This window comes from Leopardus geoffroyi, chromosome A1, assembly GCF_018350155.1.
Source record: "Leopardus geoffroyi isolate Oge1 chromosome A1, O.geoffroyi_Oge1_pat1.0, whole genome shotgun sequence".
Taxonomy (NCBI): Eukaryota; Metazoa; Chordata; class Mammalia; order Carnivora; family Felidae; genus Leopardus; species Leopardus geoffroyi.
The window spans coordinates 24297709-24317847 of record NC_059326.1 but is presented as its reverse complement, the minus strand read 5'-3'; the positions used below and the strand labels follow the sequence as shown (position 1 = coordinate 24317847).

The window sequence follows — 20139 nt, the reverse complement described above, 5'->3', positions numbered from 1 at the left end:
TATATAAATGCACCTATAGCTTCAGTGTTTTATTTATTATGCTTAACATGAATTGAGATAACATGATATTTGCATCATGATTACCATTATAATTCTAAGGGTGACAAGAATTATTCCTTTTGAGTGGTGCAAGTTGGTTAGGTCTATCTGGTGGACAGATGGAGGACCAAATGTGAGTCAGAACTTCACATACTACTGTAGACAAGTACAGGGATGAATTTATCAAAGACGATTTCTCTGGTGAACTGAAGGCTGAGAATAGCATGACATTTTCATGCAAATCACTCTTGCTCTTCAGTCTTGGAAATGTTTAGTTGAATTAAATTTGTCATACTCATAATCACTCATGAATAACGAACATTTCCTATTTCCTGCTAACTCAGAAAAAAAATGCACCATCTCATTTTTAGAAATTAAATACTTCTAGATATTTCTCATTTTCAGAGTATCAGACAAGTTATTAAATGAGTACATGCTGAGCAAATTAGTTTTGAATTTTATCATCGTTTTATTTCTTTTTAATTTTTTTTCTTATTAAAAAAAAATTCTTCTCTGTTTGCTTGTCTATGTTGACTCAGTTCCCAGCTTTTGGATAGTCTTCTTTATATAAACTATTGTGAACCTGTGTTGTAGAATGCAGAACATTGATAGTAGAGCCTGGAGATAATGATATTGAACATTATGTCTAGTTTTAATTTTTCCCCCCTTTAAAATTAACTTCCAATTTCAATATTTTTAACACTTTTGCCAGTGGCCCACATGAATCTGCTTTTCACTAGGGTCTACAGTCACTGAAACATCAGCGTGAGAGAGGTGGCATGCCCTGGGGACACCTATCAGATGCAGTCTCTCAAGAAGCATCATGGGTAAGTGTGTTAATTAGAGAGAGGAAGATAGAGAATCCCAAGCAGGCTTAGCGCTGAAACCGGACTTGGGGCTCAAACCCATGCATGACTTGTGAGATCATGACCTGAGCTGAATTCAGATGATCAATTGACTGAGCCATCCAGGCACCCCAGGAGTAATTTCATCTTGAGACTTCCTACACTAGACGATGTCTGAGATATAACATAAACATAGTAGACCCTCACTGACAAGCATGTTGAGAGTGTGTTGCAGCACTGGTTTCTCAACCTTATTTAAATATATTTTTGGTTATATGAATAAATACGCCATATAAACCATGGACCAATGGGCCCTTCTTAGATCCTTTTCTCATATAAAAGGAGAAATCTAGAGATTGGAAGATGTGAGGCCCTGATCCTGTTGCTGGCTCTGATCAGCTGCTTGGCCAGGTGGCCTTGCATAATTTCTCTTATTTCCCTGGCTCTTTATCACCATTTCTGCTAAAAGAGAATCCTGGATCAGATGATGTCTAAGCTTCTCTAGCTTTTTAATTTATTGAGTATGTTTCTTTTTGTTCCTTATATTTTAGTAGTTTAGAACCATTACATAGGCTAAATAAGTAGAGCTCATACAGAGAATTAGTCATTTATGTATTTGGATGTTAGAGAACTTTCCTAGGTCTTCTGCAGCTCCTGTGGGAATGGTAATGGCTAACCAGAACTGTCTTAGCAAAGCTGGAATTACTCAGTTTCATTCTATAAGAAATGTGTTTGACGGTCTCAGTAATAATTTTAGACGTGATTGTATAATATGAATGTATGTTCATTTAAGTATTGTTACTAACCATAATAACAGCATTTTCTGTTCAGGATGCATATTGATTTTTGAGACTATGGTTAATCACCAACTGAGTAAAACCTTCATGCAAGCTCAGCCGGTTGCTTTTGGCCCATCTTTGATTTTAGTTCCATCTGCAGTGAAGAGTTCCAAGGCATCTCCTGGTAGGGGAATTGATCCCTAACTGTCTGTGGATCCTTGGTACCATACCCTTAAATAGACTTTACTTATTCCCAAATTCTATCTGCTTCTTGGGATCATGCTCCACATAAACAATCTGCACTCAAGTTCTTGTCTTGGCTCTGTACTTGGGGTCACCCCAAGTAGACAAGATCATCAGAATAATAGCATATTATTACCTTTCAATATCTGAAATAAATGTAGGACAGGAAGTACAGATTGTGCTGTTCTCCAGAAGCCAGAATAAACACCTTTGAAGATGTTATAATCTTAATTATAAATAAAAACTTAAATGACCTTGGCTCACTTTCAATAAAAATCTAGCAGTTAAAAAGAGACCTCCTCTGCACCATGATATCTAAATCTTTTTGAGCTTTAAAAATTTAACCCTTTAAGGAAATTGAACTTAAATAGTGAGAGTACTTGTTCTTCAGGAAGCTCGGGGGCTGTTATAACGTGCAACCTGATATCTGGTAGCAGCTAGAAACTGTGCAGAAGGGAGGCTGATTGTAAGAAAAATGCCACGTTAGGGATCATTTGTGTTGATAATCTGACTCTTGGTCTCATATCTTAGAAACTCCTTGGATCATTAAAAATTTGATTTTTCTCATAATATTCCCATATAAAACTTAAAACTGTCATTTATTTGCAATTCATCTAAAAGAATTTAAGAGAATGTGAGTATTGTTCCAGAATGTTCTTTGGTCATGAAGCTGTGTCTTGGTTCATCAAAGCCTTGACTGGACTCCGTAGCATTGAGATGAGCATAAACCTAGAAGAGACCTTTTGAAAAGATCAGTGACTCTAGTCCCATAGTATACACTCAAGAGAAGAGAGGCTTTGTTTGTGCAGGTTCAGAAAGTAGCAGCAGACTGAACCTCGGTTTCCTTCCTCAGTCTTCCATGACAATAGGGTTACATCAAATCCTGAGGCTCCAATTGGGGGTGAAAACCGCCCATCATGTGTTAGCTAAGGTGGATATACTGTTGTTAAATATCAAAAACGAAGAAGAGAGCTAAGACTGGGGTATATACCACTAGGGAAAATAGGGAAACCATTTGTTTTAGCAAGCCACCTGTTAAAATAATAAAAATTTAACAAAATTTTTGTCTTACTGCATAGCGACTGGGGCAAATGTCCATTGGGTATTAAACTTGAGATAAACTTAGTAATATTATTAGTGTTCTCAGTTAAAATCAAATCTTAGAAATCAGATGTTTTCTTTCAAATCGCTGTTATTATTATGGATTGAAATTTAACATTAAGTTATAAAACTTTATATAAATTATGGAGTTTCTGAAGGTGCTTGTTTTTCTGTGGGTCATTTGAGTGATACCAGGAGACGATTTCTTGTCCCTAAATTTCTTTCTCACTTGTCTTCCTGGTGCTAAAGTTTTACCTTTTGGATTAATATCATGGTGAACAGCTAAAGGGACCTCAGTGATAGACAATAGTTTATCAGCCTGGATTACTTATTGGTGCTCCAGCAAAGAGGAGAAACCTAATGGAATGGGTCATAGAATGGGCAAGTTTTGATGTGAGCAGGAAGAACAGGAAGAAAGAGTACCAGCAAAGGGAATTCTGCATCATGGTGAGGACAAAGCAGAAGTAAAAAAAAAAAAAAAAATTAAAAATGAGAGTATTCACAGAATGTGGAAGCTATTGAATAATAATATTGACTATCCCACAATTTGTCTACTTTTCGCTCTGATAGCTAATAATATATAATGGCTGTGTTTTTTTTCTTTTTAATAACAACAGTTATTACATTTACATAGTGCTTTACAGGTTATCAAGCACAGCTATAGTCATGACCTCATTTAAGTGATGCTGTCAGTCAGGACAGGTGCTAGTAGCTCCATTTTTAGAGACAATGAAATTGAGACACGGGGTTATTAAGTGATTTGTCCAAGCCAAGATGGCATCCTTTGGTTCTAAACTCAGTTCTCTTTGTTCTCTGCCACATTGGGTAGAAACAAACACTTATTTTTCGGAGTCAGATGAGCCAGGCTTGAACTTGCCACTTTTTCTTTTTTTGGCAGCTGTGGGACGTTGGCCACATTACTAACTGTTCTGAATCTCAGTTTCTTTAGCTATGAAAAATAAGGCACAATAATACCTACTTTTTGGATTGTTGTGAAGATTCCATTAGGTGAAGCAAACAAATCGAACAGCTTAATGTCTGGCACGTGGTAGGTACTCAATACAGGGAGCTGTAAACACCTGGAAAAGATACCTGCTGTCCTTATTTCATAAACTTTTCCAACATTTAGAGGTGAAATGACAAATCAAGGCAGCTTTCCAGTTTATTCAATGATACTGTGTCTTCTTGGTTTACTTTAATTCCTGAAATTATCTCCTGTGAAGACGTGTGTACTGTTTGTGTGAATGCACCCGTGCATGTCTTGGGGTACGCCTGTACACACGTGGCCATCAGTACCTGTGTGCATGTGTTGGGGTTACAGCAGCAGTTCTCTATGTTTCTGGGCTGTGTGCGACCAGACAGAGTGACCAAATGTGGAGTGTCTCTGCTGCAGATAACTGGAAGCTGAATCATAAGCAGGTAAGTCCTAGTTGAGTCACTGAACTTCAGAAGAACAGGCTTTGTTCTCTCAAAATATCTAAATGATACATGGAGTTCCTAGTGTGAGTATCTGAAAAGTGTGGGTCACTCCCTTTGGCAGACAAAACTATGGACTCACATAATTGCATTGATTTTTGAGTAGACTTTATTTATAATTATTCCTTCTTTTTTGAAATCTTTTAGAATTACCTTGATTAAAATCATTACATAAAATAATCTTCACCGTATTTATTACATATGGCACAGAATAATTTAACACTTTATGAACATGTTTCATAGATGCGCAAATGGGAAAAGCACCCTTTGCCAAAAGCAGTACAGTAACTTAGTTCAATTTGGCTACGGTAGCACTTTAAAAAATGACCATGAGGTGGCGCTGTGGCCAAGTAGATTAAGTATGTCTAAACTGAGTGTTTCCCCTAATTAGGTATGGCATTTAATTCCTTCCTTTAAATATAGAAGAATCTACCATTCAACTTAAAGTAGAGTAAGGTTGGTCACTGTATTTTAATAGTATTGACTAGGAGTGAGTCCTTTAATCACAGATCCATAAATCATTCAAGCACCGTGTTTCACTGGGACTGGGGGTGTATTTTTGAAATCCTTAGTAGTCAGAAAGTCCCTAGACTAAACAAAGGGCCCAAAGGTACCATTTTATTCAAGATCACTCAACTGTATATAAGGACTATTGTGTTCACCACCCTTACAGAATTGTGTTAAAGTCTTCCCATAAAATCAGGTGAATTTCCAGTTTATTTAAAGAGCTGATACTTCTGTTACATTTTAATCTGCCTTTGACCGCAATGGAAGGTCATAGAAACATTAGAACATGAATTCACATTTTAATGGACAGGATACAAACATGCACACATGTGTATATATTGAAGGTTTTCATTAATGACTTCTTGCTTTTTCTCCATATAAATATATAAATATCGAATAAAGTGCATGAGAACATGTCTGTACATGTACGCAGATACATGGTTGTCTATATACACTTGAATAGATACTTATGGAAAGAAAACACATACACATTTGTAATATATATGTAGTCAAAAGATATCTGTCAGGCAGTATTTATGTTCATTCTGATCAAGATTGAGTGTATGGGGATAGAGTCTGGAATTTTTTCTCTAATGAGATGTGCAGAGTTACAAACTAAGGCAAAATACAGTAGAGAAGAGATTTTTTAACATTTGTAGTTTTATCAGTTAGTATGGTGTAATCATTAAAGTAGTTCAGTTCAAATGCAGCCTTGATACAAGTGGCTTACTATAAATTCTAGCTTTGAAATACATATCTTTCAATGTATCTACAAGGACATAATTGGATAGCTTTAATACATTTCCAAATTACACAGTGGCATCTCCCACATTCTTTAGTTTTCAAATCCATAATGTTTTTCAAATGGCTTAGTGCAAAACACTATTTTTCATTCAATAGAAATGCTTCAGTATTGTAATCTCATACCTAACTTCTATTTTAGTAAGGATATGTAATTTAATCTAGAGTGATGTCAAGGTGAATTAACTGCTGTTAGTCTTTCTCTCTTTAGCAAACTTTTTTACATAGCATTATATTATTGCTTTTTTTTTTTTTTATGGAGTCCAGTGTTAGTAAGTAATAAAGAAGTTAGTTTTTATGGAAATGAACCAAAATTTTGCTCCAAACTTTGCTAGTCATAGGTTGGGCCCAGGTTGAGGTGTATATTTCTAAACTAATTACAAATTTTGACCTCATGTAATATTTCCCCTCTCGGTCATTTGGTTGATATTCATCGACAACCAATCAGGAAACTTACTGAGAAAATTACCCTCAGGGTCAAAACAAGCCTTTTTCTGAACTACGTAGAAGGAAATAGTTTGAACCAATTCTCAAAATGTCTGTTAATTAATATTTTTGACAAGGACTTTTCCAATTAGGTCATTTGCTTTAAAAGCAGGGATCTTGTTTTAATTATTTTTATATCCTCAGTACCCAGGAAATTTCTTCACAGATAATGTACACTCAGTAGATGATCGTGAGACCAAAGCTGAACAATTTTGGCAAATAATAGAGATTAATTGATCAGAAAGCATCAATTTACCTGATGGGCGCCAATTGGAAAGTCACCTGCATTTATTTTACAGAGATCTCCTAAGACTGTACTGCTGGCAGTAGCCAAAAACCTGAGTTTATTCCTCAATCTTGACACAGTTACATCAATACTGCTTACTGCTCAACGGAGCGCATGCACGGTGCAGTCATTAAAGAGCGAGTTACCAAACACCACTATGGTGTTGTTTCGGAGAAGCAATTTCTAGAAATGTATTTGGTAATGTTAAGTTATCCTTTTGATAGTTTACCTATGAGAAGAAACACTAAACAAGACCACATTGGAAATTCAGAATAAAGCACAAATAGTAGAAGAGAAAGCAGCAGTAGTTATTAAATAACATTTTAAAACTTTTTCACTTCTTTGAAGAATTAAGTTGAAATGCAGCAAATGTCAGCAACTTTGTGAATATTTCAAAACGACATCTGTGAAAAAGCAGGAATGAAAAAGTTGTCAAGTATTTCATTTAATTATCTTAACAATACAGATTTCATAACACCGTCGTTAGTGTCTTTTTTGTTGTTGTTCAAAATATGTAGCATGATAAGTTTTAAAGAGGATTTTTCTTTAAGAGGTCATTATATTATATTCACCCAACTTCTCACTATTTGTAGCTATTGTTATTTACAGCAATAGGTAACCAACTCATGCCATCAACTAACGTAGGAGCAACGTTTCCACTTGGAATAGAAGTTAATTTAGACTTATGTATGGCCTCATTATAATTTTACAATAAAAGCTAATTATTTTAAAGATGTATATCATTTACAATGTTAAAAATAAGTATCGTAAAGCTCACAGCTGAAATGCTGTCAGAACATTTTTGAAGTGCACATTTTGTGTCTTTTAACCCTGCCTTTTTTTTTTCATTGACAGAATAAAATGAGGCATATAAATATTATTGTTGGTTCTACTAGATCGGCCTAATTTTTTTTCCAGTCTCCCCTTTGTCTTTTTTTTCCCCCAGATAGGTAAAAATTTGCCCAGTGTGCCCTCCATGGTTGCTATGGCAACCAGTCTATCACACACAGCTAACCTTTTCATTCACTGTGTTAATATTGTCTGTAGGAGCATCTTCTGAATGTTGTTTTCCTAGAGCAACCATACTGTAGTCGTTATCTGTGGTCTTGGCATCTTTCTTTGAATTCTTTTTTTGTCCCATTTGGAGTTGACTAGATTTGTAGGCCAAGGCCGGTATAGTGTTCACTAAAATTAACTGCAATGGTTTTTTATTTTCCTTGTACTGACACTGAATATACCGTGAAAAGGCCGACCTGTAGGTCTTATTGAACAGTGTATACACAAGTGGGTTGACCGCTGAGGAGAGGTAACCGATCCAAACAAACACATTGAGCAGGGCTCCGATGATATCCTCGTTGCAAGACTCTTTGCAGATGACGGCCATTATGTTCGTGATGAAGAATGGGCACCACATCACCACAAACAGAAAGAAGACAATGCCCAGCACCTTGCAGGCCTTTTGCTCATTGCTGATGGACTGCATAGTCCTTCTGCCATAGGACCCTGGTTCCCTGTGGATTGACCGCTGGAAGAGTTTTTCTGAAGACAGGGAACTCTGAGGGAGGAAGCTGAAAGAAGCTAGTTTGGCCCGTGTGCCAAGATCACTCACACACAAAGTAGCTTCTTTCTGGAGTGACTTGATAGTTAGAAAGTAGGTGATCACCATGATGGTTAAGGGAATGAAGAATGACACAAAAGAGCCGATCAGGACGAAATTATCGTCAGCAAGTAAGCAGCTCCCTTTCTTAAAGACCTTGGAATCATCCTGTAGTCCAAAGACTGGTATTGGCATAGATATCCCTGGAGTTGGACAGAAAACGAAACATGATTATGAAGGAATCATCTGTGAGTATCACTACATCATGGTGGCTGTGCAAAGGATTCTGTATTAACATTGTTTAAAAGCTCAACATATACCTTCAATGAGAATTTAAAAGTCTTCTGTCTTTACAGGTATTATGTGGTTATTATATAAAATTTAATATATGGTTATAATATATAGTTATATGTAGTGACATATGTAGTTATAATATTATACTAATGCATATAATATATATTTACTATATATAATGCATGGTTTCTTAAACTTGTATGTTGTTTGCCCTATAGAGATAGTCCTTTAATTATAAAGAAGTACAATAAATCTAGCTTTAATTTTTCATGTTTTTTCTGATTATAACATAATTCTTGTTAATTGGAGAAAATACAGAGAGTCAAACAAAAATAAAAATGACCAATGATGCTATCACACAGAGATAATCACTATTAACAATATGATGCTATTTATTTTAGATAAACACACACACACACACACACACGCACACACACACACCATTCACACCCATTTTATAACTGAATTTCACATTCAGTTCTGTAACTATTTTTCCGCTAACATAATGAGTATAGTTTATAAAAAGAACTTTATGAAATTGTAAACATATTTTCTTTTCAGAACCCTTGAAAAATAGAAAAAAGTAACAATAAAGAATAATAATATATATTCTTGCCAGCCAGGGAAAATTCTGATATACATTTTATGTAGTTTTTCTTCCATTTACATGCATGTGTAAATAATTATGTATATGTAGTATTTTATGTGCAGTTTTAGATCTTCCTATTCCATTTAACATTCAGTCATGCAAATTGCACATATTTTAAAGTATTTTTGAAAAATATAATTTTCTAATGTGAATTAAAGTAAGTCATCAATTATATTTTATATTTTATTTTTTTTAAATCTAGCTAATTTTGATTCTTTTTTAAAAAAGCTTTTTACTATCAAAAAGTTCTCACACATACAGAAAAAGTACCACCAAAAAACCAAAACAAACCTAGCACAATGAACCCATTACCCAGCTCCAGCAATAATTAATTCAAGGGCAATCTTGTTTCACCCATACTCCCACCTGCTGCAACTCCTCCCATGTTATTTTGAAACAAATCCCAGACAGCATATCATCCAATCTGGAAATATTTTCATATATAGATATAAAAGCTATGCATTCTTTTATATTTTAAAATTTATTTATTTATTTTGAAAAAGAGAGAGAGAGAGAGCAGGGGAGGGGCAGAGAGAGAGAGGGAGAGAGACGATCCCAAGCAGGCTCCATGCTGTCAGCATAGAGCCTGAAACAGGGCTCAAACTCACAAACTGTTAGATCATGACCTGAGCTGAAACCAAGTCATACACTTAACCGACTGAGTCACCCTGGCGCCCCAAAAGCTATGCATTCTTTAAAAACCCCCAAATATTACAGTATCATTCCCACTCCTAAATAGAAATTTAATATTTCCTTAATATTTTTAAATATGGAATGAGCGTTCAAATTTCCAATTGGTCCATAAAAATCGTTAATATGTTTTTAGTAGTAGAACATTTATAAGGGTGGAATACAAAATCATAAGCAGCCACAAACTTTTCTTTTATTGATAAATACAGGAGTTAGGTATGAGATGAGAGAATACATGGGAACACTAGCCCATGGTCAACTGTTCCATCATTGAAATTTAGAGAACCCATGCAGCTCCCTTAGGCACAGGGGTTAGGCAGAAGAGAGAACAAAGTGAGTTAAAGGAACACTTGGCCTCTAATGGTGCTAATTTCTCCCCCATGATGTAGGACCTTATTTAAGGGAGATTGAGCCGGCCGCTACCACCACTGTGCAGTTTTGGGGGACTGAGAATGTCTTCCTCTACTGGCCTGGGACAGACCAAGACAATCATGTGATTGCCATAAAGGAAGAGTCAGGGAGAGAGGAAGGAGAGAAAACATGAATCAAATAACTACTTTGTATAACTTAGTTTAAGGTGGCTTCTTTCATGAAAGGGTTGATGCCACAGGGGCACCCTGGGAGAACATCAGAACAAAGTTTCTTCCTACCCTCTCCCTCAGAGCTGTGTAACAGGGAGCATCTTGCTCACTGCTTCTGACCATCAGTTAGAGCCTAATAAATGGTCACAGTCCAGCCAAGAACACAGGTTCATTTCAGATTTGGGAGCTGCTGCTTGTTGGACTCTTCTATCCATCTGGGAAAACTTCCTTTGAGGCTCTGTAATCTAGTTTGTGCATACTCAGAACACAGTTCAGCTCCATCCAACCACGCACCTGACTCTCCTAACTTCACATTGGCCATCCTTGCAAGGAGGGGACACTAGCTTGAGTTAATGTTTTTTTTTTTTTTTTTTTTTTTTTTTCAACGTTTATTTATTTTTGGGACAGAGAGAGACAGAGCATGAATGGGGGAGGGTCAGAGAGAGAGGGAGACACAGAATTCCAAACAGGCTCCAGGCTCTGAGCCATCAGCCCAGAGACCGACGCGGGGCACGAACCCACAGACCGCGAGATCGTGACCTGGCTGAAGTCGGACGCTTAACCGACTGCGCCACCCAGGCGCCCCTTGAGTTAATGTTTAATGCAAGTCTTTCTCAGTGGCATTTGCCATTATCTTCACAAACTTAATTGACAAGTATTTGTCACTTGTCCATGCCGGGCCATCCCAGTATTCTTGGAAGGTGGAAATAAATGACATCAGAGCTTGGTCTTAAGGACACTGAGTGTGGTTAATGACTCTTCATTTCCCTTATTCCTCTCTGTCCCTGGCCTGTTGTTGGGAACATTCTATGGCCCGGGGACATCCTCTGAGACTATACATACCAGTTTTGTTTAGCCTTCAGAAAACTCTGGATCACAAAAATTAAGAGATGGTTTCTAAGAAGAATGTTTTGTTTTCCAGGTGTTTGAGTATGTACCTGTGACAGGTGTTTCCTGTACTCATCTAGAAGGTCTTTGTTCGACAGTGTAGTTGCTCATTGGTTCGAATGGAGGCTTTGGAGTGAGACAGGCCCTGGATTTGAGTCTGTGTCCTGGCTCTGTGCTCCTGGGCTGGTTACTTCATTTTCATAGTTCCTCATCTATCACCAACGTGCCTCCGTGGATGTGGGGAGGATAAAATGAATCCAATGTGCAAACACCTAGGACAGTCCTTAGTCCAGAGTGGATGTTCTGCCAATGGTAGATCCACATGGGAGTAGCCTGCTCCACAGAATTACTCAACTTGAATACATTAACTTGATTTTGTTCTATTTTGTCTTAAACCAAAAGAAGTTAAAAAAATTTGGCTACTGGCTATATTGTTAATAATGATGTAATTATTAGCTTCTGCCAGGGTAGACAAAAGGTCTCAATCAATTTTAATTTTCTACAGCTAGAGCGGTTGATTGCTTTTCTGTTGTGATGAATTGCAGCCATTACTATTAGTCATGATACACATAAACAAAATACCAACTGTGTAAAAAGGTATATGGTTTTGTTATTAAACTCTTGGGTGTGCATTTTCCTAATGCAAAGGAAGTTGCTACTGTGAGTCTTTTGCCCTATTTTGTTTGCAGCCTGGTTGGTGGTTTATATAAGTGGCAATTCTCAATTAACCAGAATAAAGTACTACTTAAAACACAAAACTCTTCAGTCATTTGGAAGTCAGATGAGTGTACTTGTTTGGCAAGAACAAAAGCACACACACCCTCCAGAATGGCTCAACTTCTGTAGCCAGGGAGATAAAGGGATGATGGAGCCATTTTACAAAGTGGAGATTCCCTCTTTTAGCTGCCTGGGATAAAGAGCCACTTTAAAATGCATATGGCAAGGAGCGCCTGGGTGGCTCAGTTGGTTAAGCGCCGACTTTGGCTAAGGTCGTGATCTCACAGCTTGTAAGTTGGAGCCCCACATTGGGCTCTGTGCTGACAGCTCGGGGCCTGGAGCCTGCTTTGGATTCTGTGTCTCCCTCTGTCTGTGCCCCTTCCCCGCTTGTGCTATGTTTCTCTCTCTCTCTCTCTCTCTCTCTCTCTCTCTCTCTCTCTCTCTCAAAAATAAATAAACATTTAAAAAAATTAAAAAAAAAACTCTTTATAAATTGGATATGGAACGAAGACACAGGCAGGCTGTCTGGAAGGGGGACCTTGATTTGGAGGAGGAGAATCAACCTGATTGTTCTTTAAATGACCCATTCTTCTTTACATTTAACACGAATGTCCTGACTATTGTCAATTTACCATTCTTTTTTAGTGCCTCACTTGTAGTAAAGGTCAGCAAGGGTTTATGGAAAGAAAAACTAGACAGTTAAAGCAATACTCTGTAAAAGAGGGGAAAGAATTTTATGTCAAAGAACTAGAACATTTAAGGAGGCTTTGTGGGTAGGAGAGAGTTCAAAAACTCTCCTACCAAGAGAGACGAAGACACTGGCTCGTATCCAAGGTTGCGGTCACAGCCATCTGCAGTGCATTAATTTTCTGGCTGCTTTGTTTGATAATAGCTGCTTTTGGAGACCTGACATCTCCTCTCACTTGAAATTTCTGCATATAAAGCATTTTCCTTTATGAACAAATAGACAGTAGCTTAAACTACGTGACTCTGCATTTTGTTTAATATATTTTTCTGAGGAGTGGTAAATAGCAGTCAGGATTCAATATCAGTACTGGCTCCTCCATGCACATTTTCATTTTGTTTTTTTCATTAAAATTCAGACAATGAAATGCATGGGATATATTGACACCCAGGAGCATGAAGACTTGGGCCAGTGTCGTGTTTTAGGGTGCCTCTGCTTACTCTGCACATTAAGTTTGCACCTCTGGTTAACATCTAACCATGGTCTGGTGAATGGCCTTAACTCTGGAGCACTGGCTGTGAAAGATAAGCTTTATTCTTAATCCTAGCTTTTTACGCTTTAATATCTTGGGACTGAGTGTGCTTCTGCAGGAGCGTTTCCTTGGGAAGTAAGAAGGTTGCCTTAGTAGGTATGATCCTCTGATAGGGAACACGACAATGGAGTCTGCAGGGCCTTAGGTCTTGTGGGAGGTAGAGGGGAAAGAAACAAATACTTCAGGGCTTTTGTGAAAAAGACTGAATTTTGGTTCATGGGTTTCATTTCCTCTGGAACTACTCCCTTTCCTTTGTATTTTAACTCACACCGAATGTTCTCCAGTAATACGAATGGCTTTACTATCAGTTTGACAGAAAGTGCCATTCGTGAATACCGCAGGATAGTCATCATACGGCAGGGAGAGAGAGAGAGATGGGGTATCTGAGGGCAACTGGGGCTGGGACTCATCCTTCTAAGAGGAAGTGTAAAGTTCAAGAGTTGCTAAATTTCTTATAATCTATGGTCTGCTGACCAGGCAGATAAAAGTGAGAGCTAGATCAACATGTCAGTTACCCAAGAAATTATGTTTCTTTTTAGATTAATTCTTAATATCTCTAATAATAAATCATAACTTCTCAAAGTACTTTCACATGTATTCATTCACTCTTGACTTTTTTTTTTTTTTTTTTTTTTTTTTACAAAATCGTAAAAACATTACCCACACTGTCCTATGGGTAGATAAAAATTTCAGTTTGTGGAAAAGCTGAGGGCTAGCAAGCTTAGGTGATTTATTTACACTCAGCAATTTAGGGGCAAAATCCAGACTCCTATGTAAATTTCTCATTTCTTATGGATGATTTTTTTTTCCTACTTGCTTATTTACAAGAGTAGCTACAAAAGTCTACGACTATACCAGAGGTCCTTAACATTGGTTTCAGGAAGTCTGTGATGTTTCTGAAATCTGCACAATTTTCATATATGTGCTTACTTTTTGACACAGATTATCAAAAAAGTTCCAGGCCCCAAGGCAGTTAATAAACACTAAATTATATCGCTGCCCTGTGTCAAGAGCACACATACACACACACACACACACACACACACTCTAATGATTCTCTGTGTTTTGATACTTTCTTTTTTTCATTCTTTAATCTCAAAGTCAAAGTTTCCTCTGGTGAGACATTATTCTTTGAAGTCAGACAGCTATTCTAAAACTAAAATCCTTATAATCAACACCTAGTTTCCTCTTTTGTATGGTAGTTATTCTTTTTTTTAAAAAATTTTTAAATGTTTTATTTATTTTTGAGACAGAGAGAGACAGAGCATGAGCAGGGGAGGGGCAGAGAGAGAGGGAGACACAGAATCTGAAGTAGGCTCCAGGCTCTGAGCTGTCACCACAGAGCACGATGCGGGGCTCGAACTCATGAACCGTGAGATCATGACCTGAGCCGAAGTCGGACGCTTAAGTGACTGAGCCACCCAGGCGCCCCAGTATGGTAGTTATTCTTAAATTTGGCTGCATATTAGAATTACCTAGGGAACTTTTAAAAATTACACTGCATGGGCACCATTCCCAGAGGTTCTGATACTAGTACTTTTAGAAAATGGTAATGTTCGGACCCCACATGAACATTGTTACTCAAACAAAAGAACACCTGGGTGATCCTGATATGCAACTAGTGCTGAGAACCTGGGATGTATAGGGTGAAAAGCATAGTACAAATGTCTTTATTTTGAAAGAAGAGTAAATAGAGGAAAGTCTTACAGCTGCTCCCTTTGCCTTTATTAAACAACTCTATTAATTTCCAAAAGGCTCGGGCTGACCTCAAGTGGAGAAATGATGGAGAGTTTCCAGGGAAAGAAGCTTGCCTCCACCCCTCCCTCAACTTGGCTATGAGTTATCTGGGGGAAAAATTGTGTTGCGTGAGTTATTGTATAAAGCTACCCATCCTTGTTTTAATAGTTTGACTGTTATGGCTAAATGCCCCCAAAGGCTTAAAGCTTGTGTTCTGTCCCAGGAGATAGGAGACACTCGGAAGAAATACTCAGTCTCCCTGAAGCATAGCCAGTCGGGAACTACCAAAAGCCACTGTCCCAACTGCCCTGTCATGGATTCCTGGAAAGATGGTCTCTTGCTCTTCAGACCCTCATTCTGTTTCCTTTCAGTTTCGTAGCCCGGAAGTTGTGCTTTACTATGATGATCTTGCATTGAAAGGTAAAGGGACTGAATTCTGACTTGCAGGATGTGGATTGTCAGCTGTCGCTCTGACACCTGGCAGCTCATCCTGTCTTTCCTTCCAAGGCAGATTGACTTCCATGTACCATCTTTTCCCGTCAATGTGTTATGTATCCCACATAGAATCTGAATGATGTGTTGGCATGTGGATAAATGATCAGAGCCTCATTTTGTTGTTGGGATCACAATTCGTAGAGAAACTTCTCAAATTCTTCAACTTGTCATCCACTGACCCTTTTTTAAATACGCGGATATTACACTATTCACCAACAATGGAAAAGTTTCTTTTAGCAATATGCTCACAAACAGAGGTTTATTTAAAAAAAAAAATCATCTCTGCTCCATATTACTAAACCTCATCTTTAAAGTATCACATCCTTTCCTCCATTTGTTTTAAAAGATCTTGTAGCTATTCTTTCTGAAAGCATGGGGAATGGGTCTCACATGTGACGTCTCATTTCAGAGACTCTGGTCTAGAGTGTGTTCAGCCACAGGGATGGTAGCTGGAAAGTTGGCTTGCAGCAGGTGACCACATAATCCAGGCCCACAGGTTGTCAGTTCTCCTTCCCTTAGCCTCTCTTACACTTTCCCAAGGCAGCATTTATCATACGACATAATGAAGGACTACAGTTGCCCTAATGCTCAAGCCATTACCAACTACTGAGCCCATCCTACAAGGTCTTTGTGATCTGGCCTTAATGTGATCATTCAACGTTGTCAATTTTTGACATAGTCATGTGGCGGTCTCTCTCTTCTTTATGCCATCTCTTGAACGATTCAGAATGGAGTTACATATAGCTTGATTTCTCAGCCAATCACATAATATGATCTGAAGAACTCTCAAAATCTGCCGGCTCCCACCTGTGTCTTTTCCCAGTGGCTTGCTTGCTGGAACATTGCAATGTGCCACTGCTAGAATGAGAGAGGTCCCATTGTTTTGTACCTGTAACACCTCAGACAGTTAACTAATAATCCAAGTACAAGTTGTAGTGGCACAGAGATGCACAGCTGGGAAGAACCCTGGGGGCGTGGCCCTTGGAAAGGAAAGCAGTCACAGGAGAGAAGACACAGGCTATAGCTCAGGGATGCAGGTCAGAGAGGATGTGGTATCTGTGGCATGTCGCGTTTCCTCTGGGGGAACGTGTACTGTAAATAGTAACTGAAAGGTACAGACTCACTTCTCCATTTTGCCCTGGTTCAGTTCTGATTCCATCCTCTTTCCTGAGATACTCTACCAACCAGCGGGGGCTCCAGAATGTCTCTGTAGCAGGGCCCTACGGGTGGCATCTGGCTGGGCATGGGAGACTGAAATAACCTCATTTTGTGGCTCCATTTGCAGAAGAAGCATACTGTTTTTTGCTTTGACTTTATGATTGTTTGGGTTTGGGGGGCCGCAGAAGGAGGTTATGTGCCCAAACCACTCCCTACATTTAAGATATATCTCATGACATCTTTCTTTAAGGACATGCCCTGTATGAAGCTTTCCTAAAATTCTCCCTGTAATAAGAGCTCTTTTAGTTTATATTCCTTCATCACCTTCATAAATAATTTATGCTGTGCTAATTCACACTTCTAATACCTTAGAATTTTTCTCTGGAAGTGTCATTTCACCCACGAGGCGATAATCTCATTAATGGCAGGGGTATCTTTTACTTACTGGAAGCCACTCCAGCATTTTGTGGGATTGATGAGTGAGTCAGTGAAAGGGAGAAAAAAAAAAAAAAAAAAAAGGAATCATAATCAACTTTAGTGACACAGCTTGAATTTACTGCATTATTTTATAATGTTTCCCTTCATTTTCGCTGGGAAAACACAATAAAATGTGGCTTCCCAATTAGCCACTGAGGGCAGAAAGAAGGAAAGTGGGTATTGCAATGATACTTAATAATTTGTGTACTTTTCGGAGAGAAGAACATATAAGATTAACTAGCACGTGCACTGACTACTTTGACAGCTAAAATCACCAGGGGAAAGATGCTGTAAAATACAGTGCCTGAGCGGGAATCAGGAGACATGGGCTTATTCTTGTATGTTTTGGCTCATAGTCTGGATGTAGGGCTGTTATTTTTCTCAAAGCTCTCTTTCAGATAGACTGAATGAGTGTGTGTTGACAGATAAGAGCCTGATGGAGTGAGGTAAGTACAGACTGGGCCACCCCAAGAGGCACGCGTGCGCCCTGGCTGACAATCACCGACTGTGTGACCTTAGGTTGCTTAACTTTGAAGCCTCCCTCTGTGAGGTGCAGATACATAAACAGAGGACCTTCTGTAATTTACATATAGGGCTTTGGCGAGAAAACAGTGGGGCCATGTGTCTGAACTATTTTGTAAACTTTTGAGATGACAGTGATTATAATTTACTTAGTGCTATGCTAGACTCTTGGGTACCTCGAAAGGCCTTTGAGAACCTTCATGGAGCCTAAGATCTTTATCTCCTAAGATAAAATACACACACCTAATCTAGACAGACAGTGGTGCGGAGTAGAATGAGATCAAGAGGGGGCGCCTGGGTGGCTCAGTCGGTTGAGTGTCCGACTTCGGCTCAGGTCATGATCTCACAGCTCGTGAGTTCGAGCCCCGTGTCGGGCTCTGTGCTGGCAGCTCAGAGCCTGGAGTCTGCTTCGGATTCTGTGTCTCCCTCTCTCTCTCTGCCCCTAACCCACTCGCAATCTGTCTCAAAAATAAACAAACATTTAAAAAAATTAAAAAAAAATAATGAGATCAAGGGACAAAAGCAGCAACATGGATAAAGATGGATGGATGTGTGAGCTCAGCATGTGATGCTCATTGTGGGTTACCGTCTCCAGGGGAAAAAGCTGTGTAGGAGACGAGTTGCTGATTCACGTCCTGTGAGTGAACAGAATCCGGATGGCAGTATGATCTGGATGGGGGAGACAGGTGTATGATCGCTGTGCACCCAGGACCCCGGTGCACCTGGCCTTGCTGGGTTGAGTTCTGCTGTGTTTGGCATGCACCTGTGAACTCAGGAGCAAGCACACATGTTACTTCTCAGAGGCATCAAGCAGGCCTCTCTGTGTTAGCAATCAGTTTCAGTTATCCACCCGTTAATCAAATATTAATTGAATATACAGTGAAGTAGGTACTTTAGGGATTTGAGAGGAAGGAGGTGCTTGAGTCTATAATCGCTGCTTTCCATTCCAAGACTTTTTGCTGTCACGCATGAACTCCTCAGTCCAAACCAAGACTAGGGAGAAAGACGGCACAGAGATGTAAGCAGAAAAACTAGGTTTAACAGGGACATCAGTTGGTTAAAAATAATACAATCAAGGGAAATCTGTATTTAGCCTGAATTTTTTTTAAAGTTTATTTATTTATTTAGACAGAATGTGCATGAGCATGACCAGGGGAGGGGAAGAGAGAGAGGGAGAGAGAGAATCCCAAGCAGGCTCCATGCTGTCAATGCAGAGCCCTACGTGGGGCTACAACTCACGAACCAGTGAGATCATGACCAGAGCCAAGATCAAGAGTCAGATGCTTAATTGACTGAGCCAGCCAGGTGCCCCTGGGTTCTTGTTTTTTAAAGGTAGCTATAATGAGAGATAGCAGTTCTCAAATGTTTTGGTCTCAAGACTCCTTTACACATTTAAAAATGATAAAGGACTCTAAAGAATCTTTATTTCTGTGGATTATACCTATAAATATTTGTGGTATTAGAAATGAAAACCGAGGGCACTTAAAATAATGATGTATCAATTCATTAAAAAAGAAAACTAATAAACCCATTCCATGTTAACATAAATAACATTTTTTTAAATGTTTATTTATTTTTGACAAAGAGAGAGAGAGAGCGAGAGAGAGCATGAGTGGGGGAGGGTCAGAGAAAGAGGGAGACACAGAATCTGAAACAGGCTCCAGGCTCTGAGCGGTCAGCACAGGTCCCGACGCGGGGCTCGAACTCACGGACTGTGAGCTCGTGACCTGAGCTGAAGTCGGACGCTCATCCGACTGAGCCGCCCAGGCGCCCCAACATAAATAACATTTTTATGGAAAAGAATTATATTTTCCAGAACAATAGAAGAATGGCAAATGGCAAATGTCAATAGAAGAATGGCACTATTTTGTAGTTTTGAAAGTTTCTCTTATGGCTGGTTTAATAGAACACAGATGGATTCTCACAGACGCTTCTGTTTTAGTCTGTTATATCACATACAACATATCCTCCAGAAAACTCCACTATACCCTTATAAAAGGATGAAAGGGAAAAGAGAAGATAACACCTGATTTCTTGCCAGCTTTATGGAGATATAATTGACATATAACATTGTGCAAGTTTAAGCTTAGTGTGTGATGATCTGAAGCACCTATCCATTGAGACGTATTTGCCACAATAAGGTTAGTTAACACATCCTTCACCTCACACAATTCCCATTTCATTGTTATTGTTATGGTGAGAACATTAGAGCTCTACTCTCCCAGCAACTTTCCAATATACAATACAGTTTTGTTAACTGTTGTCACCATGCTGTACCTCGGAAACCCCAGAACTTATTTATAACTAAAAGTTTGTACCCTATGTCAAACACCTCCTCATTTTCCCCGCTTTTCAGTTCCTGGTAACTACCATTCTTCTCTGTTCCTAGAAGTTTGATGTTTTTAGATTCCACATTAAGAGAGGTCATACGGTATTTGTCTTTCTCTGACTTATTTCACTTAGCACAATGGCCTCAAAGTCCATCCATGTTGTC

General features: G+C 38.7%; 1 protein-coding gene and 1 long non-coding RNA gene across 3 annotated transcripts in view; one reads left to right on the top strand and one right to left on the bottom strand.

Annotated features, from left to right (window-relative positions):
- The window catches only part of LOC123597480, a 37439-nt gene extending 32297 nt beyond the window's left edge, over positions 1–5142 (top strand). The window contains exon 3 of the long non-coding RNA XR_006712135.1: positions 780–5142. This is a non-coding gene — a long non-coding RNA (uncharacterized LOC123597480). The remainder of the gene's footprint in view (positions 1–779) is intronic.
- Positions 5143–7392: 2250 nt separating this feature from the next.
- The window catches only part of HTR2A (5-hydroxytryptamine receptor 2A), a 57898-nt gene continuing 45151 nt past the window's right edge, over positions 7393–20139 (bottom strand). For both annotated transcript variants that reach the window (XM_045476309.1, XM_045476298.1), the window contains one exon: positions 7393–8363. In XM_045476309.1, the coding sequence (XP_045332265.1) occupies positions 7564–8363 (800 nt within the window). In that variant the 3' untranslated portion in view covers positions 7393–7563. The remainder of the gene's footprint in view (positions 8364–20139) is intronic.